At 47.8% G+C, this 25,236-nt stretch overlaps 1 protein-coding gene and 1 pseudogene across 1 annotated transcript in view; one reads left to right on the forward strand and one right to left on the reverse strand.

The window, feature by feature from the left end:
* Positions 1–8,134: 8,134 nt before the first annotated feature.
* Positions 8,135–8,585, reverse strand: LOC116885596 (annotated as a pseudogene).
* A 12,302-nt stretch (positions 8,586–20,887) lies between these two features.
* The window catches only part of Smurf1 (SMAD specific E3 ubiquitin protein ligase 1), a 90,583-nt gene continuing 86,234 nt past the window's right edge, over positions 20,888–25,236 (forward strand). Inside the window, exon 1 of the mRNA XM_032886398.1 lies at positions 20,888–21,219. Coding sequence (XP_032742289.1) covers positions 21,165–21,219 — 55 coding nt within the window. The 5' untranslated portion in view covers positions 20,888–21,164. The remainder of the gene's footprint in view (positions 21,220–25,236) is intronic.

The raw sequence follows: 25,236 nt of genomic DNA on the forward strand, positions 1-25,236 counted from the left end.
CAGGGCGCCTGCGCAGAGCAGCCTCTTTCGGCTGCCCGCCGGGCGCAGGCGCAGAACATAGCCCTCTTTGGGGTGCTCTGTCTGAATGGCTGCCGTTGCTCAGATGAGGCAGCCGCTAGTCAGCGCTAGGGCGTGCTTGTGGAACTGGATAGGAGTCCTACCCCTTTCTTTAAAGAGATTTAAGCACACACACACACACACACACACACACACACACACACACACACACACACACACACTCTTACTTCTGAGCCATGGCCCAAGTGTGCAGTGTCATAAAGTGTGCAGTCTCAAGTGTTTTTTGTCATAAATCACTGAGACAGGCTCTCTCAGGCTTCCTGGTTCTAAAGAACAATTCCAAAAATTTAAAAAATATTCATGTGGATGTCTGTGTTGGTATGTGCATGTGAGTGCAGGTGCCCCGGAGGCTAGAAGAGAACAACAGATCCTCTTGGAGCTAGAACCGTAAGCTACCCCATGTGGTACCTGAACTCAGGTCTTTGGCAAGAACAACACAGTCTTTTAAACTGAGCTATCTAGCCAGCCCTTGCGACTAGGTTTGCGTTCCTTCCCTTGCAACTATGTATGCACCTTCGTAGAGGGTGGGTCAGGATTGGTAGGTAGACTACTTTCTGCCTGGAGGGCTGTCCGTGCCATGCACCCTCAGTAGAAAGTCTCATGTCTACCCAAGAGTGCCCTTGACCGCTCCTAGATCAGAAGCACTCGTTTCTACACCCACAGTGACACCGCAAGTTGGTGCAGTAGAAATATGGGAAGAATGTTTGCTATGTAGATGCAACTTCTAAGAACTGCCCTGAACCCCACACTGAGTCAGACTGTTGCCCCTGCCCTGGTAAAAACTAGGAAGCACCCAGTACCCAGGTTCCACTACAGGTAGGCACCCCGGCCCTTGTCGAGTGGTGGTCTATATATTTGGCCCAGTGGACAGTAAACACTGCCTTAAAGGAAAACAAGGAAGTAGTTTATTCTGAGCCAAATATAACCTTGCTCAGCAGTGCTCAGATCCATTATCCTAAGTGCTTGTTCCACCTTGAAACCAGTTGCATTATGGTCTTTAGGATTGTTAGTGGTGTGTCCGTATGATGTGTACACAGGAAGCACTCGTATGGTAGTCAGAGGATAACTTTGTGGACTCAGGCCTCTGCTTTCACCTTTACACGGATTCCAGAGAACAAACTCACGTGGTCGGGCTGGTTAAGCAAGTGTCTTTTCCTGCTAAGCCACCTCGCTGGCCTTTGGTGAACTTTTATAGTTGCAGGACAAAGAAAGCCATAAATCAGTACATATAGCGGAGTTACATCGGTGGGAACATCGGGTAGGAGAGCTATAGCAAGAAGAGTCGATCTTTTTTAGGTTTCAACCTAGGTTAGAGTACTCTTAGCTTTAGGGTTGGTGGAAGCTAGGGGTCTGCTCATGTACAGCAGGGGCTTTACACACGTCTGAGAATGTTAGGCTAAGTGTGAAAATAAAGATCATGGCTGGAGGGGTTGGGGATTTAGCTCAGCGGTAGAGCACTTGCCTAGCGAGCACAAGGCCCTGGGTTTGGTCCCCAGCTCCGAAAAAAAGAAAAAAGAAAAAAGAAAAAAAAAAAAAAAGATCATGGCTGGGGATGTAGCTCAGTTGACAGTGCTTACCTAACATCATCCACAAAACCCTCGGTTAGCTCCCCAGCCCTGTATAAACCTGAGGCAGTGCCACATGCCTGTAATTGCAAGCACTTCAGAGGTAGAGGGAGGAAGATCAGATCCAGCGTAGGCTACATAGGGGTTTCAGGGCAGCCTAGACTACATGAGATCGTGTCTCAAATATGAAAACTCAATGGGCTGGAGAGATGGTTCAGCAGTTAGAGCACTGATCGATCTTCTAGAGGTCCTGAGTTCAATTCCCAGCAACCACATGGTGGCTCACAACCATCTGTAATGGGATCCAATGCCCTCTTCTAATGTGTCTGAAGACAGCAACAGTATATACATACATATGTATGTGTAAATGGGAGATTCAAAAGGGAAGTCAAGGCTAGCAGATGGCTTCTGAAAGGCCCAAGATGCCCTGAGATGCTTTGGGAATCGATAACATTTGATCTCTTCACACTGCATCCTAGTTGAGCAAGGTCAAGTCGTCCACAGGACCTTAAATAGAGAAGGGACTTCAGGGAATTTCAGTTCAGAAGCCCTTGATTGTAAGGCACTGTCTACGGAGGGGAATCTGCAAAACTCCCAGTTTCACACCCATGTGGTGTTACTCACAGTTAAATAGTTCAGTGGTTCACAGAGTCCTCCTGACTTAGAGCTCTCGTGTTTTAAATTTGTCCCACGGCTACAGGTTCTGTCATGGGGGAGCAAAGGAATGGAGAGGGAAGATAACTGCAAATTGAATATCCCTCCTAACTTGACAGAGGAAAAATAGCATTCAGAGAAAGCAAGGGTTCCTTATGGTTGTAGGTTAAGCGAGCCGTTTCCTGCGTGTATACAATTGGTACCCAGAGCCAAAAACAAACAAGGAAAAACTCAGCTGTGTTTTACTTAGACTACAACGCTTTACAAAAGACAGTTTCTTTTTTCAAGAAGTTTAGTCTGGATAGATGAATAATACTTAAATATACTGTCTACAGTAAATGATGAGGAGTAGTAGCCATGTTGGTTTGTTACTTTATCTTGGTTATGAGAAAAATCCATGCAAAACCCACATAGGGAAGGAAGGGTTTATTTTGGCTTCTGGTTTGAAGGGATGCAGTCCCTCACTCCAGGGAAGACATGGCAGAAAGGACTGGAGGCTGCTGGTTACAGGCATGTGCCCCTGCACCCAGCCCACAGCTGGAAAGGAAGCAACAAGAAAATAGTGTTTAGAACCCCAGCTATGGGATGGTGCCTCCACATTCAGACGTGCCCAGATATGTCTGCTAGGTGATTCTAAATCCAGTCAAGTTGGCAAAACAAAACAGCACTCATAAAATAAGAGCCATTTAGTAGATAACGTGATTTTTTTTCCCCTTTGAGACAGAATCTCATTGAGTTTGCCTGGCTAGTCTGGAACTTGCAATGTAGCCCAGGCTGGCACAGAACTCACAGAGATCCACCTGACTCTGCCTCCCAAGTGCTGGGAATAAAGGTGCGCACCACCACAGCCAGCGTCTTCCACCATTTGCGTCAATGTTTAGCACATTAGCCTAAATAAAGCCCACAGCTTTCATGTTTCATGGGGGGCAATTGGGGCCGTTGAGTTCTCAGGTCTCCACAAGTCTCTTTAAGTCAAGCTGCCTTATTCTACAACAGCAGAAACTGCGGAAGTGTTTTGAGACGTGAAATTCTTGATATAAGGTAGGGAAGCAAGAATAGCGTCCTGCTCTGGTCTCTCCCAATAGACCATCGTGGCCTGGTATAATCGGTGGAATCCCAAAGAGAGTAAATATTCAGTGCTTGCTTTTTAGACTTCTGCAACGGCACTGGCTTAGTAGCCAAAAGGAGAAGTCTGCCTGTAAATTATTAGTCATCAGGGTAGATGGTGCACTGGCCTCTCACAGCCTTTACAAAGTACTTGAGATCATTAACTTATAAAGAGAAAAGCTTGGGCTGCAGAGATGGCTAATATGAAAATCACTTGTCATACACCCGTGACGACTGGAGTTCAGATCCCCAGAACCCACGCGAAGCTGACGCAGCAGCCCATATCTATAATCCTACCGTGTCTGTGGCTGGATGGGCGAGGGACACGGTTAAATCCTAGGAAGCCCACAGGCCAGCGAGCCTGGTGCACACAGGTACGAACAGGAGACCCTACGAGGTGTAAGACAAGGACTGACATCCAAGGTTGACCTCGGACCTCCAAAAGCTTACCATAGTACCTGTGCACCAACATTCTCACACACGAATGTGCGTACACACAGGCACACATACACATACATCATTTGCACGCACGTCATATAAGATTGGGCAGACCCATTGCTTTGGGTTTGTGGCGGACATGACATGGAGCAAAGCAAAATGCTTGCCTCAAAGGCTGGGGAGTAAACATAAAAAGGTAGAAGAGAGCATGATGCTCTTCAGAGTCTGTGACCCGATGGGGCAAGCTCTCACTAGGTTCTGACTCCTGAGGGTAGCACAACCTTGCAGTTGTGCTACCTTAGGGACCAAGCCTTCTTTTATTTTATTTTTTATTTATTTATTTGGTTCTTTTTTTTTTTTTTTTTTTTTTCGGAGCTGGGGACCGAACCCAGGGCCTTGCGCTTCCTAGGCAAGCACTCTACCACTGAGCTAAATCCCCAACCCCCAACCCTTCTTTTATACACGGGCCTTTGGGGGATATTCAGCACCCTACTTAAAGCACTGACACTTAGAAATGCAGAATGCTGGGACCAGAGAGATGGCCTAGTGGTTAAGTGTCAACGAGGCAGGCTGAGGGTACCTGGAAGAGAATGGGGGACAAGAGACACGAAGAAGGACACCAAGACAAGAATTTGATCAAGGCAATAATTTTATTTTTCCCCAAGGCTGAATTTATACCATAACAGGGGTAACGGGGGGAGTAAGAAACATTTACGCAGGGGTTGGGATTTAGCTTTGCGGTAGAGTGCTTGCCTAAAGCACAAGGCCCTGGGTTCGATCCCCAGCTCCGGAAAAAAAAAAAAAAGAAAGAAACATTTACGCAGGCCAAGGACACAATATTCGTGTGGTCAGGGAATCGGCTGATGTTGACAGGATGTCAGAAAGGTCACAGGTTTGTCATATCTATTAGTCAGCAGGATGTTGGTTTTTCAGAAAGGTTACAGGTCATCACATTGGGCGTCTTGACGTCAGATGTATTTCTCAGCAAGGTCACAGCTTTATCATATCATTATTCATCCTGACCACCAGATTTGTATTAGTCTTCTGCAGCTGGCTGGGGATTTTCCACGAACCCAGTCATACTTAACGCTAACCATAATAATAACATCAATAATGGAGGGCTTCAAGGGCATCGCTCTCAACAGTTAAGAAATGTATTGATATACTAGAGTACCTGAGTTAGTTCCCAACACCCATGCCAGATAGCTCACAAAAACCTGTAATTGTAGAAGTAATTTTTATTTGCCTGAGGTAATTGTCATCTCAGAGGTACTGCTTCCATCTGCTAACCTAGACCTAGTCCTGGAAGCTTCTCGCCTCCATATAATCTTATCTAGGCCTAGAAGGTTTTCAGCCTCTGAGACTTACTGCTGAATAAGCAGTTCTTTCTGAACTCTGGCTGGCTGGTTCAACTCAGCTGTTCTGGCTCAAACTCCTCTCCAGGTTGACCGACTCTACCTGGCTTTTCTCTTGGCCTCTGACTGAATTGCTTTGCTTGGCCACATACTAACTTTGGCAATATGTTCTGATCTTCTGTCTCCTCATTCTCTGGCTCATTTTGTCTTCATCCGTGTCTAGCTTCTTCTCTCTCTGCAACCCGTCTCTCCATTACTGTCCCAGTAAAAACTGCCCTCTCTTAAGAGGGCACTGCTGTCTCTTGTCACCTCTCTTTCCTCTATTTTCTCATGAGAGTTAGGCATATCCTATTCTGTCAAATCTTTCTCTGATTCATCACTTTGTCTGCCACTCAATTAGATAGACCTCTCAAACATGGGTGCTTCCCTCTACAAACTAACTTTACTTATCTGTTGCTGTGGTAAAACAGCATGACCAAAAGCAACTTAGAGGGAAAAGGGATGATTTCGTTTACACTTACAGCTCATTACTCTGGGAGAGCCAAGTAAGAATTCAAAGCATCATATCCACTTCAAGAGCAGAGAACATAGTATCTGAATCTTCTGCTTGGTTCTCTCTTATACTGTTCAGGTTACTCTGCCTAGGGAATAGAGCTGCCCTCAAGGGTCCAGGTCTTCCTATATCAATTAACAATCAAGATAATCCCCCACAGTCAGGCCTATAAGTCATGACCTAGAAAATTCTTCCACTAAGACTCTCTTCTCAAGTAATTATTGAATTTTAGTAAACTGATAATTGAAAGAGCCCCAGAGTTGGGGTCAATCTAAGGCCAGTGGGAAAATTCCACCACAATCCTCCAAGCACAAAGACCCCTCCCTTCCAGGGAGGGTAGGGCTAGTTTAGTTCCTGGAGCAACTACAAGCCAAACTGTCAAAGAAAGCCACCTGTGACTCCCAACTGTCCCCTCCACTTGCAAAATCCAGAACAATTCACTGACCACAAGTCAGTTTGAAGGTCAATTTGCCCCACCGATAGTCCCCTGCCTAGTTACCATTGTTTGAATTCTGCCCCAATTGTTTGCAAGGTATATAACTCCCTGTTAGAGTCTGCTCAGGGTCATCTCCCCTTGAAGTGGGATGACCCCGACATGTTGGAATGATTAAACTCCTCTTGCTTTTGCATCGATCACTGCCTCTGTGAGTCTCATTCAAGAAGTCCTGGAAGAGGTTCAATTTGGACTTCAATAACAACTAACCACCATAACACCTAACATACCAACTTTGCTAGCTTAGCAGGGCAGCGCTCTATATAGTATTGTTGGCTTTCCTTTGTGCTCCCGTGGCTCTCTGGAAACCACAGCTCATTTCCCTGGCCATTGTCACGAGAAGAAGCCCAAATTCATATTGCTAACCTTGGGGATATGCAAAATTCAGGAACAGATGAGTGGTTTCTACTAAATTTGTATCGTTTCCACACCATCATAAAATTGAAAAACCACAAGTTGAACTATTGTGAGATGGGCACTATCTGCATTTCTCCCAACCAGCTCAGCTTCTAAGATCAAACTGGGCATGCTCAGGTGGTGCTTCTTATTTTGCCACAGAGAGATATTGGGTGTGAGCTTGATTAGGTTACAGGGTGCCTAGATATTTTGTCAAACCTTGTTTTGCTTCTGTGAGCATGGCTCAAATTAGATTGCTATTTAAACTGATATGCTAAAATAAACTGATTGCCTACTCGGATTGTATTGGCCCCATATCCAAACAGTTGAAGGTTGACTGGATCCAATGGCTCCTGCCTATAATCCTGAGGCAAGAAGATTGTTCAAAGGTGTTCAAAGGTGTAGCTCAGTGGTTGGGGACCTGCCTGGAATTCCCCAGTGAGGGACAGAGGCGTGGCTCACAGGTATAGCAATTTCCTGGGATGTATAGTGCTCAGGGTCCATTCCTAGCACCAGCAAAAAGAAATCCAAATTAGGAGTTACAAGACTCTTGGTGGCTCCGGGACTCCAACTCTTGCCTTTGTGCTCCTAAGCTGCTATTAAAATTTCTGCTTTGACTCTTACCTTCCTGGAACCAGAAAGTCAGACGTGGTATTCTGCTGCTGTGGCCTCAGCTACTCAGAATCCCGGAATTTGGGACTAGCCTGGGCTAAATATCAAGGTTTATCTCAAGTGAGGTAAAGAAACTTCACATATGGGGCTGGTTTGCACTCTCTTTTCTTTTGTGGTTTTTCAAGACAGGGTTTCTCTGTGTAGCACTGGCTGTCTTGGAACTCATTCTGTAGACCAGGCTCACCTGGAACTTAGAGATCCTCCTGCCTCTGCCTCTGGAGTGCAGGGATTAAAGGCGTGCACCACCACTTGGCCCGGTAGGTCTCACTGCCTAATTAACTCTATTTCATCTTTAAGCATCTGTTTTGCGTATTTGGATGGAAGAATTGTCTGTCCCCTCCTTGGTGACTAGACTATAAATGTTCTATCACGTATATACTGTTTTATCTTTGGTATATATTATATTGTTTACTTTGGTTTTTTTTCTTGTTGTTTTAGAGTTTAGACTTATACATACTTTCTCTGTATAACAGCTTTGGCTGTCCTAGAATTTGTGCTGTCCTGGAACTTGTTCTGGAGACCAGGATGCCTGCCTCTGTCTCCTGGAATTAAAGGCATGTGCCACCACCACCCTTATCATACTTTATCATACATGTTGTTCACAGGATAGTGGGAATATTTTGTGTGTGTGTGTGTACTTTTTTTGAGACAGGGTCTCACTATGTGGCCCAGGGTAACCCTTTTGTTTCTCGGTTGTCCTAGAACTCAAGAACTCACTATGTGGACCAGTGTGGCCTCTAACTCACAGAGATCTACTTGCCCCTGCCTCCCAAGGATTAAAGGTGTGTATCACCACACCTGGCTCCCAATCTAGTTTGAACTCTTTTTTTTTCACAGTCCACAGAGGCTTTTTATTTATGCTTTACATTTAAAAAAAGAATCCCAGGATTTTCCCTCCTGTATATTTTCGTCTTGCCTCTTCATGGTCCATGCCAGCCAAAGTTGTCAGCACAATGAAACCAAACTGCCGTGATGGGAGCAGATTATTTTGCCATTTCTCTAGGTCTTTGAGTTGAACATCAAATCTAGGGCTTAGAACTCCACACTTGTTCAGCCTTCTTGTGAGGTTCACAACGATCTTCCCAGCTCTGTGATCATCAGTGATCTCGAATTCACCAATGTAGCCATGCTTCATCATCACAATTAGGAACTGAACGATGACTTTGGAACACGGCATGATGAGGACCTGGTGTTTGCCCCTTTTCTCTGCATTGTTGATGCTCTTTGGACCTTGCATCTGCCAGAACACTCATTCGCACCATGGTGATGGTGAGAGAAGATGGCAGAAAGAGAATTGAACTCTTTTTTTTTTTTTTTCTTCAGCTGACAGCAAGAGGGTTTATCGTACACGAGTTACACTTGGCCACAAGAGAGAACAGAGCTAGTCCAGAATGCCAAAGGTCCAGGGCAGAGGGCCAGTGGGACTGTCTTGGTTGTGAGGAAGGCAGTCATTTTCCCAGCTGATCTCGGCGAGGTGATGTTCTGGGTCTACCGAGACTTATTACCGACAGCAGCATACAGTCCAACTACTTGTTCCGGCATAGGTGCACAAGATGGTTTACTTGGACCTCTGCCTCATTTTTCTTCTCTTGCGCTTCAGCCTGCGCATTCTCTTCTTCCGCCACTTCGCTCTCAAGGAAGATGGCGCTAAGGCTGAGCTTTTTTCTTTTTTTAAAGATTTATTTGTTTAATGTATGAGTCTACTGTAGCTGTGTTCAGACACACCAGAAGAGGGCGTCGGATCCCATTACAGATGGTTGTGAGTCACCATGAGGTTGGTGGGATTTAAACTCAGGACCTCTGGAAGGGCAGTCAGTGCTCTTAGCCACTGAGCCATCTCTCCAGCCCTAGTTTGAACTCTGGATCCTGCCAATTTAGCCTCTTCACCATGCTGAAATTCCAGGCCTGAGCCACCGTACCCCGTGGAAATATCTAATCGTCACTCAGTAGAACGCATATCATCATAGTTGCTCACAGACATAATCATTATGGCTTTCACCAGCTCCTAATTGCTTAATTACTGTTCAAATGTTTATATTATATAGAATGGTTTAGGAGATTGTGTTGTGGGTGATGAAGAGTTCTAGTAACATTTAGAGCGATTGGCTTTGCTGGAAGGGTGGGAATATATATTCCTTATGTCTCAAATAAAATAACGTAATATAGGCTATTGTATTGTCATTCGTTTGTGGGAGCGGCTAAGCCAGTGTCTTAACGTAGCTCAGACTTGCCTCAGGCTTGCTGTAGAGCTGAGGATGACTTGAAAACTCTGGCTCTCCTTTTGTCACGACCACACCCACGTCCCTGGAGTGCCCGGCTTATAAACAAGTGTCACCATGCTCAGCTCGACTCCTTTTCATTGAGAATGTTTTAATGAATGGATTCGGGGCGGGATAGGTGGCTCAGGGTTTAAGAGCTCTTTCTCCTCTGTCAGAGGACAGAGGTTCAGAGCCCAATAACCACAAGGGTGGCGGCCTATGGCCTGTAAGCCCGGCTCCAGGGATTCTATGCCCTCTACTGGTCTCTGCTGGCACTGCATGTCACGTAGTATAACTTGTGCAGACAAATGCACACGCCCAAAAAAAAAAAAAAAAAAAAAAAAAAAAATTCAAAATCTAAAAATAACCAACCAAAATTAAACAATAAGATGGCTCAGTGGCTGGAGTGGTTAAGAGCACCGACTGTTCTTCCAGAGGTCCTGAGTTCAATTCCCAGCAACCACATGGTGGCTCACAATCATCTGTAATGGGACCTGATGCCCTCTTCTGATGTGTCTGGGGACAGTGACTGTGTACTCATACATGAGTAAAATCTTAAAAAAAGAAAAAAAAAAAGGTTAGGGGTTGGGGATTTAGCTCAGTGATAGAGCACTTGCCTAGCAAGCGCAAAGCCCTGGGTTCGGTCCCCAGTTCCGAAAAAAGAAAAAAAGAAAAGAAAAAAAAAAAAGGTTAGATTAATCTGGAACAACGGTAATTCTAATTATATATACATATATGTATATATATATATATATATATCAATCATACATCTGTGTTATATGCATGTTTTTATAAGGTTCTAACTGTATCTCAATCCCAGATGACGATTCAATTCCTTTCTTGTCAACTTGACAAAAATACCTGGAGGACACAACTTAGAGGAAGAAAAGGTTAATTTTGGTGTACGGTTTCACTCCACGGTGGTGGAGAAGTGGAGCAGGAGCAGCTGGTTCCACGGAGGGAAGGGGGCAGAGCTTGTAGCAGCTGTTCATAGCATCAGGCAGGAAGCAGAAAGAACAAGTCAGAAACAGGCAGCTAGAGCGAGCCTTCACAGTTTGCCCCTGGGAACCAACCTCATTCCATCTGCTAGGTCCGATGTCACAAAGGCTCCTCAACCTTTCAGGACAGCAATATGAGGGGTTGGAGAGACAGCCCCGCGGTTAGGCGCACATGTTCTTCCAGAGGACCCAGGGGTGGTTCTCAGCATCTATGTTGGGCAGCTCACAGTTGCCTAAACTTGAGTTCCAGGGCATCCAATGCCCTCTTCTAACCTCCTTGGGCATGACGCACCTCTCTGTCTCTGTATTTGTTTCTGTCTCTGTCTCTCTCTCAAACACACACACACACACACACATGCATGCACACTCACTCACTCACACATATATAAATTTAAAAGTCTTTTAAAAATAAAGTCATGAAAACCAGCAGCTGAGAGCCAAGCGTCAAACTCATGAGCCTGAGGAGGGCACGTCATCTTCGAACTGACCCCCCACCTTTCTCGGGGACAGAGCTTTTCCAAATTGCTCAGGCCTTGGGCGCGTCACCTTTTTGTCTTAGCCTCTCCAGAAGCTGAGATTAGAGGTATATGCTACCACCTGGAGGTGCTTCTTTGAAAAACAAACAAAACAAACAACTAAGGGAGAAATCTCATCTCACACCACATGGAATTTAAATTTTTTACATCTCACTTATTTTTATTTTGAAAACACCTATTTGTATGGGTATTCCCCCTCCAGTGTATGTATGTAAGCACAAGTGTACAATGCCCATGAAGGCCAGGAGATGTCAATAGATCCCCTTGACTTGGAGTTGTGGATGGACGTGAGCTGCCGTGGAGGTGTTGGGAGTAGGGCCCTCTGCAGTTAAAAATGTGACCGAATCACAGAGCCTTCGTTCATGTGGGCCGTTCAAGGGGCTGTTCGGAGTCGTGAGAGTGTGAGGAGACCACAGATGAAGCATTTTCCTGAAACAATGATGCTAAGGTCTCATGGCTCATCCTGGGGTTTCTCCACCCAGAGTCCCACAGCTGCCAGCTGCTACAGCAATGGGTCTGCTGAAACTTCCTTTGGGGACCAGATGCTGGAGTTCTACAGAGCATCTGAAGATAGATGGCAGATGTCTAACTGTCATGCAAAATGACTTCTGTGCTGAGTTATTTAAAAGTCACATTCCAGGCTGGGAAAATAGTGCAGTTTGACAAGTTTTTGCTGTGCAAACCTGAGGGCCAGGGTGTGATCACCAGAACTAATGTAAAAGAAGAAGAAGAAGCACTATGGTCCATTCTCAGGATTCCATTGCTGGGGAGGAAGGAGAGACCAGTGACTTCCTGGGCTCACTGGCCAGCCAGCCTAGTCTGATTCACAAGTTCCAAGCCAGTGGGAAGAGATCTTGCTCCAAAAGTAAGTTGGGGTCAGGTGTCACAGTGACACCTTTCATCCCAGCTCCTGGGAACCCTCCTAGTTTAAGGCCAGTCTGGTCTACATAGTGAGCTCCAGACCAGCTCAACGAGAGACCCTGTCACAGAAATAAAAGCAAAAAAGCAAGTAGGAGGCCAGTGATATGGCTTAGTGGGTAGGGCACTTGCTGCCAAGAAGGCTGACAACTGAGTTTAAGCCTTGACTCCCATGTGCTAGGGAGAACTGACTTCCGAAAGCTGTTCTGTAACCTTCATATACGTGACCACGGCATGTGCACTCCCAGTGACCCCATAGACAGACAGACAGACAGACAGACATACGGGCAGACAGATGGATAGACATTTTAATGGGTGGGGGCTCAGTGGTAAAAGCATTTACCTCTATGCTTGAGGGCCTGAACTTAACCCCTGAACTCACAGGACAGAAGGAGAGAACAATTTACTCCTAAAACTGTCTTCTGACCTCCACACGTGTGCACTGATACAGACCCCAGTCAATTTCTGGAATCTATGTGTGGCAGGAGAGCACAGCCTCCAATGCATTGTCCTCGGATCTCACTCAAGCTGTGGCGTATAGACACACACATCCACAAATACCACCTTTTTAAAGCATTAGGAAATACTATGGCTCCTGAGGAACACACCAGTGGCCAGCATTTGGTGTATACATACACACGCACACACTCACACTCAAACACACACTCATACACATTCACACACAGACACTCACACACAGACATACACACACACACATTCACATACACATACACACACTCACACACACATTCACACACACATACACACACTCACACTCAAACACACACTCATACACATCACACACAGACACACACACACACTCACAGACACACACTCACACACACACTCACACACACACACTCATGTGCGTGTGCCCACACACACTCACACACATACACACACTCACACTCACACACACATACTCATGCACACACAAACTCACACACACACTCACACAAAGACACACACTCACACACATTCACACACACACAGAGTCCTGCACATGCATGCACACAGTGCAAATGTGGACTTCAAGTTCCTATGAGTAAGAGTCTGCTGTTACCCTTATTTCATCATTGAGGAAACCCTCTCAAACACTCTCGGGTAAATGGATTGTGCATAAAGCTTAAGTGTGTGTAGATTAGACTTAGGTGATCATAAATATTGATATTAGAAGGAAATAAAAGTCTGATACAGGGTGATCTGTCTTGACTGCCTTAAATGGGACTTTCTGACTGTGATCACCAAACTAGAATGAGCTGCCTTTTCCCACACTATTCTGCATCAACAGTATGCACCAAGTAGAAATTACATTTCTATCTTTTTTTTTTTTTCAAGAATTCCACAGGCTGGAGAGATGGCTCAGCGGTTAAGAGCACTGACTGCTCTCCCAGAGGTCCTGAGTTCAATTCCCAGCAACCACATGGTGGCTCACAACCATCTGTAATGGGATCCAATGCCCTCTTCTGGTGTGTCTGAAGACAGCGACAGTGTACTCATATACATTAAATAAATAGGGCTGGGGGTTGGGGATTTAGCTCAGCGGTAGAGCGCGCTTGCCTAGAGAGCGCAAGGCCCTGGGTTCGGTCCCCACCTCCGAAAAAAAAGAAAAAAAAAAAAAGAAAAAAAAATAGGGCTGGAGAGATGGCTCAGTGTCTGAAGGCAGTCACAGTGTACTCATATACAAAATAAATAAATAGATCTTTAAAAAAAAAATCTTTTTTTTTTGTTCTTTTTTTTTTTTTTTCGAGCTGGGGACCGAACCCAGGGCCTTGCGCTTCCTAGGCAAGCGCTCTACCACTGAGCTAAATCCCCAACCCAAAATAAATCTTTAAAAGAATTCCACGAACTCCAGTTGGCTGTTTTTTCCCTAAGGTCTTTGAGGCAGTTCTCACACACAGCCGTGGAGACGCTGACCACCAGAGGGCAGTGTTTCCACATTCGGTCCAGTTGTAGAGACGCTGACCACCAGAGGGCAGTGTTTCCACATTCTGTCCTGTTCCTTCTGGAGCTGCCTAGAGTCTAGAGCCACCCACAAGGGCCTCCTGTGCAGCCCAAACTTATTATATAATCTTGGGGCTACACAGTGAGACACATTCTAAAAGAGAAAACAACAAACAAAACAACAAAAAACCCTCTAGGGGCTGGAGTGATATTAGCATTATCTCCTCTTGTGAGGACCCAAGTTCAATTCTCAGCATCCACATTCCTCACAGTTACCTATAACTTCTGCTCCAGGCGATTAAACAGCTCTGGCCTTCTTAAGCACCTGCATTCACACGCGCGTGCGCACGCACACACACACACACACATTTTAAGAGTGCTAAGCTAGGTGTGGTGGTGCACACATTTAATCGCCACACCCAGTTGGCAGAGGCAGGTGGATCTCTGAGTTTTTCAGCCGGCCTGGCCTACAAAGTGAGAGCGACTTCTAGAACCATCAGGACCATACAACGAGACTCTGTCTCAAACCGAGTTCTAAAGCTGGACATTGCTGGGTACACACCTGCTACTCAATTACTTAGAAACGTGAGGCACGAGAATTATTAATCTTTTATTAGATATATTTCTTTACTTATATTTCAAATGTTATTCCTTTTCCCGGTATCCTGTCCATAAGCCCCTATCCCCTCCCCTCCCCCATATGGGTATTCCCCCCATCCATCCCCCTTTACTGCCCCCCCCACCTTCTCCTGCCCTGTGGGTCCAACCTTGGCAGGACTAAAGGCTTCCTCTTCCTCTGGTGCCCTTACTAGGCTATTCTCTGCTACCTATGCAGTTAGAGCCCTGGGTCAGTCCATGTATAGTCTTTCAGTAGTGGTTTAGTCCCTGGAAGCTCTCGTTGGTTGGCATTGTTGTTCTTATGAGCTTGCAAGCTCCTTCAACTCTTTCAATCCTTCCTCTAATTCCCCCCCAAGGGGCTCCTATTCTCAGTTTGGTGGTTTGCTGCTAGCATTGACCTCTATATTGGACGTGCTCTGGATGTGTCTCTCAGGAGAGATCTATATCCCGCCCCTTTCAGCATGCATTTTCTAGCTTCATCAATCTTATCTAGTTTTGGTGGCTGTATATATATGGGCCACATGTGGGGCAGGCTCTAAGAGGATTATTTTTAATTCAAGGGCAGTCTGGGCTTCATAGCAAGACTTTACCTAAAAATAAAGGAAGAAGGAAAGAAAGAAAGAAAGAAAGAAAGAAAGAAAGAAAGAAAGAAAGAAAGAAAGAAGGAAAGGAAGGAAGGAAGGAAGGAAGAAATCATTAAAACAAGCCGCAGTTGTTTTGTTTTTCATGCTTCATTTGTTAAGAGATTACACTTGTCACCATGAGGAATTCTTCCCTAACACCTAGGTTACAGGCACGAGTCACATACTCTGCCCTTGACATGAACTTACAGGCTGTCAACTAGAAAAGCGTCACCATTACCAGCACCCCAGTCTTGGTACCGAGCAACGCCACACTGCCACACCCCTCAGTTCCTCCAGTGGCTGGATGTTAACTCCGGCATCCCGCACAGCTGACTTCATTCTCCAGTACCCGACTTTCGGGCTTGCACAGGAACCAGTATCAAGCTAGGCCCTGTTCCCCACCTTCATATGTCCTTCCTCTCCACGGGCTGCCATTGAGACCTGTTCCACCTTGCGTGAGGGTGAGAGAGACTTTGAGAAGGTTCACGACGGGCAGAACCAGGGCTGTCTTTCGTTCGTTCATTCTCGAGTGAGTGTCCTGGCGTGCACACAGAGGTCAGAGAACAACTGGTTGGGAGCCAGTTCTCTCCCACCGTGTACATGGTAGATACCAAATGGTTATTGGGCTTGGCCCTAGGCTCCTTTACCTACTAGGCCATCTTGTCAGCTCCTGCCCCTCCCCCAGGGTCTGAAACACTGCTCACCCCTACCCTGTGATAGATGCAGGTCTCTCAAAGGTGCCAAATGTGGGGTTGGGGATTTAGCTCAGTGGTAGAGCGCTTGCCTAGCAAGCGCAAGGCCCTGGGTTCTGTCCCCAGCTCCGAAAAAAAAGAAGAAAAAAAAAAAGGTGCCAAATGTGTTGTTTCCGGAGGGACCCAGGCTTGTTTTGCTTCTGTGAGGTGTATACTCAGGTTCTAAGCTACTGTTCATTAAATGCTGTAAAGTCATAGTAAGTTTTTTGATACGTGTGAGTATTTTGCCTGCATGCGTTTCTGTAAGTCACATGCATGCCTGGGGCCTGATCTAGGGGCTGGGAACTGAAGCCAGGTTCTCTGGAAAAGTTGTCAGTGTTTTTAACTGCTGAGCTGTTTCTCCAGCTCCTCCATTTTAATTTTTAATTTAATTTTTACTACATTTGCTTTTTTTTAGTCACAATTTACTATTTTTTTTTTTTTTTTTTTTTTTTTTTGGAGCTGGGGATCGAACCCAGGGCCTTGCGCTTCCTAGGCAAGCGCTCTACCACTGAGCTAAATCCCCAACCCCACAATTTACTATTAATGACAAGTATTATCTACTGAGCCATTTTTTTCCTTTTTAAAACATTCATTATATATAAGTACACTGTAGCTGTCTTCAGACACACCAGAAGAGGGCATCAGATCCCATTACAGATGGTTGTGAGCCACCATGTGGTTGCTGGGAATTGAACTCAGGACCTCTGGGAGAGAAGCCAGTGCTCTTAACCGCTGAGCCATCTCTCTGCCTGCCATTTTTAATGGACTTTTCCTGTGTATAATGTCTAGCCTCCTTCACTCACGCTGGGGAGAACATGGCGCCGCCAGTGCCAAGCCTAGAAGAACCAACTCTAGGCTATTACTTTCTGGTCCTTTCAGCGTGGTTAATTTGAACTGAGGCTGATGATGACCTGGGCTGGGAAGCAAGTTCTAGAGGGCAGATAAGGAAGGAGGTGTGGACACTCGCCACTTCTTGGATCTGCCCTTGAAGACTGTCAGACTGCCCTGCAGCTCCGCCGTCAGCTCCCACATGTGCTGAGTCGTCTTGTGATCCTCCCTTGTCTGGAAGACCAGAATCCTGACACAGAGTCAACTTCTACACACATAGAAATGCCTATTGCCACCTTTTTTTTTTTTTTCTCTTTTCTTTTTTTCAGAGCTGGGGACCGAACCAAGGGCCTTGCGCTTGCTAGGCAAGTGCTCTACCACTGAGCTAAATCCCCAACCCCTGCCTATTGCCACCTTTAGCTTCTCCTCTCAACCCTACATGTGAAAGTGGCTGGACTACCTTCAGGAGGAGGAACAGGAGGATAAACAGGAGAAGGAGAAAGAGGAAAAGGAGGAGGAAGAGGAGGGGGAGGAGGGGGGGAGGAGGAGGAGGAGGAAAATGAGGAAGAGGACAGTGGCTGTCCCATTTCAGCACCAATATTGGCTGTGTCATTTCATTAATGGACTCCGGTCAAGTGGTTCTGGTATTCTGAATGTCTTGATTGTCTCAATCTATCACTGGTCACTGCTCTCCATTTCTTCTATCTGAGGGAAGAAGAAAACATAGCTGAGGATAGAAATGATTTTGAAGGTCAGAGTTCAGAGAGTCCTGGACAGGGCATCACGGCTACAGTGTCCATTTCTTGCCCAGGTATAAGTAGAATAGGCCTTGCATGGGAGAATTAAGTGGGCTCTGCCTTCTCTGGCCATCTGACAATCATTGCTCTCTGGTGACGATCAATCGGATTCCTTCTCTGGGAATTGAACAAAGTGACTTGTTTTCCTAAGCCATTCCAAGCCTTGATTCTGACATCTTGTAAAGACTGGAACCAGGCGGTGACGGCACATGTTTGTAAGCCCAGCCTTTGGGAAGATGCCTTTGAGACCAGGCAGGGATACATAGCACTTGGGAAGCAGAGGCAGGTGGATCTCTGAGTTCAAGGCTAACCTAGTCTATCTTGCAAGTTCCAGGCAACCCAAGGGAGGCAAAGATGGGGGTCAGCTCTCCGGTTGCAGGAGAAGGGAGGGGCCGGCTCAGCACGGTGCTTGGGCATCCATGTGTGCTCAGGACATTGGTATGGCCTTTGGTGGCAACATGGGCCTCAGATATTAACACTGATCCTGGTTGCCATAGGACCGTGGACCTGGCTCCCAGCTGCAAACATGGGCCTGAATGTCACATGGCTTCAGGTGGTTGCATATGGTGACCAGAGATCAACCTCGTGTATTGTTCTCAGGCACTGTGCACTTTGAGACAGGGCATTATAGGTATTTTTTTGGGTGGATTTTTCCCCACCTTATCCACAAAGCTCTCGAAATAAAAACACAGAAACTTGGTATTTTATAAGCTGCTACACTATGCTGGGCAAGTTCTGAGCTTTTCTAACCCTTCTACCTGTTAAAACACAGACGCCAATCACTTGCCAATCTGGTGTCTTCTGGGCTGCTTCTGCTCCGTTAGCCTGTTCTCAAGGTCAGCTTCTCTTGGCCGTGTGCTCCCAACGGTCTATCCTGTGTAAGCGTGACCTCCTCCCCTCCGTGGTCCCCCTCGAGAACCCTCACTCAGTTCCCGCCTTCCTATCCTTTCTGCTAAGTCATAAGCCTCAGCCATTAATTGACCAGTCAGGATTTAATAGGGAGCACTGTTTATAGTATGCTGGTTAACACGGCACCCCAATATCAGGTTACAGTCTGGTTAGGGATACAGAACTCAGCCTCTGAATACACAGTGAACAACACTAACCAACATCTCCCCCTTTAGTACAGTAAAAGGCTCTTTCTCTTAAACTACATTCAATACAAGCAATTATGAAACAATTGTGAAAGCTATCATGTAAGAGTTGCATTCATAAGTTGTATTTTGCAGCTTAGAAGGCAGTCTGCTGTCCATCCTATTGCGGTGAGTTTAAAGTTCTTGTTTAGGTAAACCTAAATCATTTCTATCATAACTTGCATTATCAACCTAAAAAGATCTTATACCCAAAAATATTTTCTCAAATCTTAAACAACTCAAGCTTAAATGCGAGACTAAAACTATCTAGTCTTCAACCTCAGAGACCTGAGAATAAATATTACCTGAGTATGCAGGAAGTACATTTCCTGATTATGCAGGAAGTGCATTTCCTGATTGTGCAGGAAGTACATTACCTGAGTATGCAGGAAGTGCATTTCCTGAGTATGCAGGAAATGCATTTCCTGAGTATGCAGGAAGTACATTACCTGAGTATGCAGGAAGTGCATTTCCCGAGTATGCAGGAAGTACATTACCTGAGTGTGCAGGAAGTACATTTCCTGATTGTACAGGAAGTGCATTTCCTGAGTATGCAGGAAGTACATTACCTGAGTATGCAGGAAGTGCATTTCCTGAGTATGCAGGAAGTGCATTTCCTGAGTATGCAGAAAGTACATTACCTGATTGTGCAGGAAGTACATTTCCTGATTGTACAGAAAGTGCATTTCCTGAGTATGCAGGAAGTACATTATCTGAGTATGTAGGAAGTACATTACCTGAGTATGCAAGAAGTGCATTTCCTGAGTATGCAGGAAGTACATTTCCTGAGTATGCAGGAAGTACAGGTAAGCAACTTCCAAAACTATAGAATAGACAGCTGGCTGTCTGGAGAGTTCCCCCAAAATCCTCTAAAACGTTGGAGCATCAATCTTCAGCCTTCTGGCCCAGAAGATCTGACAGACTTTCTGTGAATCGGGAATTAGGAAGGGCTAGCCTTACCTTGTCCTTGCAAAGCTCGGCAGTCAACTTCCCTGCAAGCAAGTCTGTCCATTTTGGGCAGCATTCCGTCTGCAGTATAGGTAAGGGCAGTTTGTTGCCCGGTGGCAGCTTGCCACATCTGAAGCAAACTCTGTGAGGAGATTTGTTGGTGTTCAACTTTGAAGCAGAATGGGGGTGCTGCCAGGAGCTGACATGTCTTATTATTAAAAAGAAAGAAAGGGGTTGGGGATTTAGCTCAGTGGTAGAGCGCTTGCCTAGCAAACACAAGGCCCTGGGTTCGGTCCCCAGCTCCGAAAGAAAGGAAGGAAGAAGGAAAGAGTCCTTTAAAAATCTTTTTTTTTTTTTTGGTTCTTTTTTTCCGGAGCTGGGGACCGAACCCAGGGCCTTGCGCTTCCTAGGCAAGCGCTCTAACCACTGAGCTAAACCCCAACCCCAAAAATCTTTAAATGACATACTGTGGATCGCTGAGGTTTTTGAAAACCATCTAGCTATAGTGTGTGAATAGGCAAACATTGTTTTCTAGCTACTTTTTACTTTTACCTGCCCTAACACTCCGGGGGTTTGGAAATTTGGTTATCGGAAGGCAGGAATCGCAAACCTGACTGCTTACTTTTCTGGGTTAGTTCAATTGTATACTTGGGTCCCTAACCACAAAACCACCACCTCTCCATTTACATCCTTCATCTTGTTTAGCTGGTCCATATGCCGCACTTCCTGTGAGTCTAGCCACTTTGTCAATTGAATACACCAGTTGCACAGGGCACCGACCTCCATTGCGGAAGTCTTCCCTTGGAACTTGCAGGATCTAAACGCTTTTTCTTCAATAACGATAACGCGTGCCCAAGGCGCGCGTGCGCGCACGGATTCTTGGGGCTTCATGCAACACCCGACTTCCATCAGGGCCTCGAAAAGTCCGACACTGAAGAAACAATCGATTCCGAAAATCGTCATAAAGTGAATCAGTCGGTTCTGAGATTGTGACTAAGAACCAGCTCGGACCGCGCCGCTTGAGTGTACAAGTCTATGTGTGGGGTGGTGGTGGCGGTGGTGTCGGTTCAAGGCTCCCCGCCGGCTGCAGGAACCTTGCAGCTCCCTAGACCCCTTTGCGCGCGCCCAGGACAAGCGCGGCCGGCGTAGCGCCGTGCTCAGGCGCGCGCACGCACGCAAGCGCGAGGCCGCGCAGGGCAGGCCGGCACGGCGGCGGGTGCGCGCAGCTCGAGGAGGCGGCGGCGGAAGCAGCGAGGGCGGCGGGCGTCCGGCTGCGAGCGCGGCGGCTCCGGGCTGGGCCACCCAGGGGCGGCTCCGGGCGGCAGCGCGGCTGAGCGCTCAGTTCTACGGTTCCAGCCCGTGGTCTCCGTCCCGACGCCTGCGCCGCGCACTCGGCGTCCCGGCTCGGACCCCGGCGCCCAGCCCGTGGCCGTAACCTTGAGGCGGCGGCGGGGCCGGGCCGGGCCGGGCTGGGGGGCGGCGGCACTGGATCCGAGGCCGGCCGGCCGCTGGCGGGAGATGTCGAACCCCGGGACCCGTAGGAACGGCTCCAGCATCAAGATCCGTCTGACAGGTAGGCACGACAGGGCCGCGGCCCTCGCGCCCTAAGGCGGTCCCGGGGACCCTGCGGACTCCCGCCCCGCCCCTTCGGCACCGGCCGTTGTCCCGGGACCGCTGCACCCCCTACGGCGTGCGCCCCTCGCTCGCGCTCCCGGCCCCGCCCCCCGGGTGCTCTGCAGGCGCCGCCCCTGCCGCCCGGTCCCCTCCCTCTGCATCAGGCCCCGCCCCGTCACATCAGGACACGCCCCGCTGCGGCAGCCCCGCCCTCCTTCTGCATCAAGCCACGCCTCGCTGATCTGCAGACTCGCCCCCTTCCTTAATTAGGCTCAGCCCTGGACTCTTCTGCAGACTCCCGCTCCCTCCCTCTCGCAGGCTCCACCCCTTGATTACTTTGTCGCTTTGTTGCCCCGCCCTATGGCTCCTCCCTCTGCATCATTCCCCGCCCCCTGCTTGCTCTGCAGGCCCAGGCAGTTGGCTTTTTCTGCATTAAGCCTGGCTTGCTGTTCATCCCTCTATCATGGATTCCACCCCTCTGGCTGATTCTCTTACCCCGCCTCTGGCTCCTCCCTCGTCAGGTTCTCTCCTATCCCCTCCCCACTCCCTCTGCCCACATCTACCATCAATTGCATATGGGCCACGCCCCCTAGCTGCCTTCCTCTGCCCCTAACCTTACCCTCTGTATCACATCCCGCCCCCTAGCTCCTCCTCTACGGGATCATCTCCTGTCTCTCCTTTCTGCCCCACACCTACCCTCAGCTGCATATAGGTACCGCCCCTCGGGGCGCTCCCCCGGTCTCCTAGTGCTCCTCCCTTCCTGCTCTTCTGGCATTGTACCTCGCTCCTTCAAGCACACACCTACTTTCAATTTCATGTAGATCCCGCCCCCTCGCTGCACCTCCTTTTGCTCTCTCCCACCCCCACCTCACATTTCCATCATCCATCTCTTCTCCCTCACCCATCCTCCTACCTGCCGTCCCCCTCTAGTCCCATCCCTCACTACCCTCCCACCTGTCCCTTCCTGTTTCCCTTGCGGCTGGCTTCTCATCACTTCCCTCCTTTCTTTCTTCCCACCCTCTCCCATGACCTGTTGTCTGCCTTCTCACTTCTCCCTCCTGGTACCTTCGAAGCACCCTACCCCCTACTCGTCTGCTTTGCTTCTCTTTGCGCTCCTACCTCCTCACCCCCTCCTCATCTCCCATCTCTCTAGCTTCCCTCTCCTCCCTTGGCTCCGCCCCCTCTTCTGTCCTCCCCCTTCCAGCCCCGCCCTCGTCCCTGCCTGATCCCGCCTTCACTTATCTTTCAGTCCCTCCCACTCGCTTCTGTCTTCCAGCCTCCACCCTTCAGTCGCAAATTCCTCAATCCTGTCTGGGACCAAACGCCTGTCTTGTTCTCACTTCCCCCACTTCATCAGTGGTCCAGGCCTCTCCAGTCTAGTCCACTTCCGTTCTCCCTGAGGCCAGGCCACTCAGTTCTGCAGAGTCTGAGTCTGGTTCCTACCTCCTCTGCAACGCCTTCACCCCCTTGCCACATCCTTGAATCCCCCTCCCACACAAGCTGAGCTGTGGCGGCTGCTCCAGTGCAGACTCCTTGCTCCCCTGAGTCTTCAGAGGAATGTGGAGGTTTCCTAGGCGCTCTGTAGTGCACCTTCAAAGGTGAGCGCCAAGCTTGGCGGTGGGTCTGACATCAACAGGGTCTTTTAGTTTGCATGCAGGTGAGAGGCGAGCTCTCTGTCATAGCTGCCCCTCTTCGCTGGTCCAGAGTCCAGTCCACTGCCCTCAGCTTCTCCTTCCTTACTCCCTCTCTCTACCTGCAGACCTTACCAGTTTGAGTCCATCCCTAAGGCTGCATGGCAGGGTTGGCGGGCAGAGGGCCTGCCTTGGGGCTTTCCAGCTCAGAAGAGGAAACACATCTTTAAGTCTGAGGCCTTGCAGGGATTCCCTGGAGTTTTCGGTTCCAAAGCAGTGTGGTTAGCCCAAGGCTCTCTGCTTGCCCTTTCTGGCCGAGCCTGGGGGTAAGGCTTTTGATCATGGTGGGAATTCTTGGAAAGTTTGCTCTGTTTAAGAAAAGATTGACACTTTTTCTCTGAAGATGTCAGAGTAGATAACAACTTTTGACCTAGAACCCAGGCTCTGGTCATATTGGACATCTTTGTCCCTGGAGACTTGCTCTGGAGGAGACCTGCTCAGTGGATGCCTTCGAGTGTTTCTGTGGTAGTTAGGAAGTAGGTTCTTTGACACCCATCCTTGTGAAAGTCTGCTCTTTGACACTGGGCTCTGGTTTTAGTTACAGTCCAGGTTGGTTTCTGTCTTCCTGTTATAGTGACTGACATGGGGAGTTTTAGTAGACATGAGATCAGTGGCTTAGAATTCTTAATTGTGGAGTTTGTGGCAGGTATCTATAAACCGATCCTGGTCAGCCGATAAAAGGGAGGCTTCAGGGGTTAATTTTGGTATTGAAGACTTGGAAAGTATCAGAGTTTTAGGTGACTTTGATGGGGAAGGACTAGGGATAGGTGTTACTAACTCATGGTCTGAGAGCAGCTAGTGTGATGGTAGGATTTTTCTTCCCATGGACCAACTCCCTGGCCCCCTTTTTAGTTGTTGAGTAATATGCCAAAGTGCTTTGGAAAGCTGCTCTGTGCAGTAGAAAAGAATGTTTCAGTTTCTGCATTTGAATCGTATGATTCTAATGACTGTCTTTGTGGTATCTCATAGGAATTGTTTCCTGAGGTTTAGAGGCAACATCTAGTGCAAAATCTAGTAGTCTTGTTAGAGAGCATTACCTTGTAGACCTCTCAAGAGTTCACTGGAGAGTGCAGCCTTTTTGGAAGTGTGGCTATCAAATTCATCAGGAGTTGTGGTCCACAGATGAACCCCAGGCTCTGAGGTCCATGCTGCTCTTCAGAAAACTCGGATTTGTCTGTGCCATTGAGCATTTGGTTGAGATTCCAATGCCTCAGCTTTTTTTTGGGGGGGTGGGGGTCTGTTTTCATCTTTTAAAACATCCTTTTTTTTTTCTTTTTAGATTTAGTTGTTTTATGTGTGAATATTTTGTCTGCATGTATGTGTGTACATGGAGCCCTTAAAGGTCAGACTAGGTCTGGGCTTAGAGTGGACAGTTCCGAGCCACTATGTGGGTTCTGGGAATCCACCCTGGAGCCTCAGCTAAGAGTAGCAAGTGCCTGGAACCACTGGGTGTAGCCATCTCTCCGGTCCTGCTTTTATACCTCTAGTTCACTTCTTGTGTTTTCTTTCTTGCCTTGTGGAGCCAGGACCGTGTCCCATGAAGAGCAATTCTAATTGCAAGTGGAGGGAGGAAAGAGAAGTGGCTGACAAGTTGGTGTAGGAGTGCAGCGAGGTCCTGCTTGCACTGAGTGTGAACTAGGGTGAGATGGTTGTCGCCGTAGTTGCCAGCAGTTTGAATTTAGCCAGTCACAGGCCAGGCACAATGGGCCTGACTGATTCAAAGTAGTTCTTCGAAAGATTCAAAGTGGCTCTTAAGAAAGACTAAGGGACCTGGTAGAGCGCTGACTGTCAGTTTGCTCCAGCAGAGAACCGAGCCCAGCAGAGCTGTGATCTGACCACTGTCTTACGGTAGCTTGAGAGGCCATGTGACAGCCTATAGCCACCGTCTCCTCACTTGCATGTACACTTTCCTGAGGGCCTCCTCAAACCCAGGAATGCCCAGGAGAAGTTGTGCATGCAGGAAAGGAGGCTTTTCGTGTGCTTTACTCCTGGCTGTATTGTTAAGTAGCTGTGAATTTACCTCAAACTAGATTCCCCCCCTTGCTGGGTGGGTCCATGTGGTGTGTGTGCACGCATTTCCATGTGTGTGGAGGGCAGGAGCTCTGTTTGTAAGACTGGGTCTTCACTGAACCTGGGGCCTGCTGATCTCACTAGGCCTGCGGGCCAGCTCGGCCAGCTCCCTGCTCACCTCCCCCTTCTGGGACTCAGCACTGGGCGAGCAGAGCCCTTCCTTAAGTAGAATTCCTAAATTCACAGGTGTGTGCTCACTCACCTGTGTGTGTGAG

The sequence above is a fragment of the Rattus rattus genome, chromosome 16, assembly GCF_011064425.1.
Source record: "Rattus rattus isolate New Zealand chromosome 16, Rrattus_CSIRO_v1, whole genome shotgun sequence".
Taxonomy (NCBI): domain Eukaryota; kingdom Metazoa; phylum Chordata; class Mammalia; order Rodentia; family Muridae; genus Rattus; species Rattus rattus.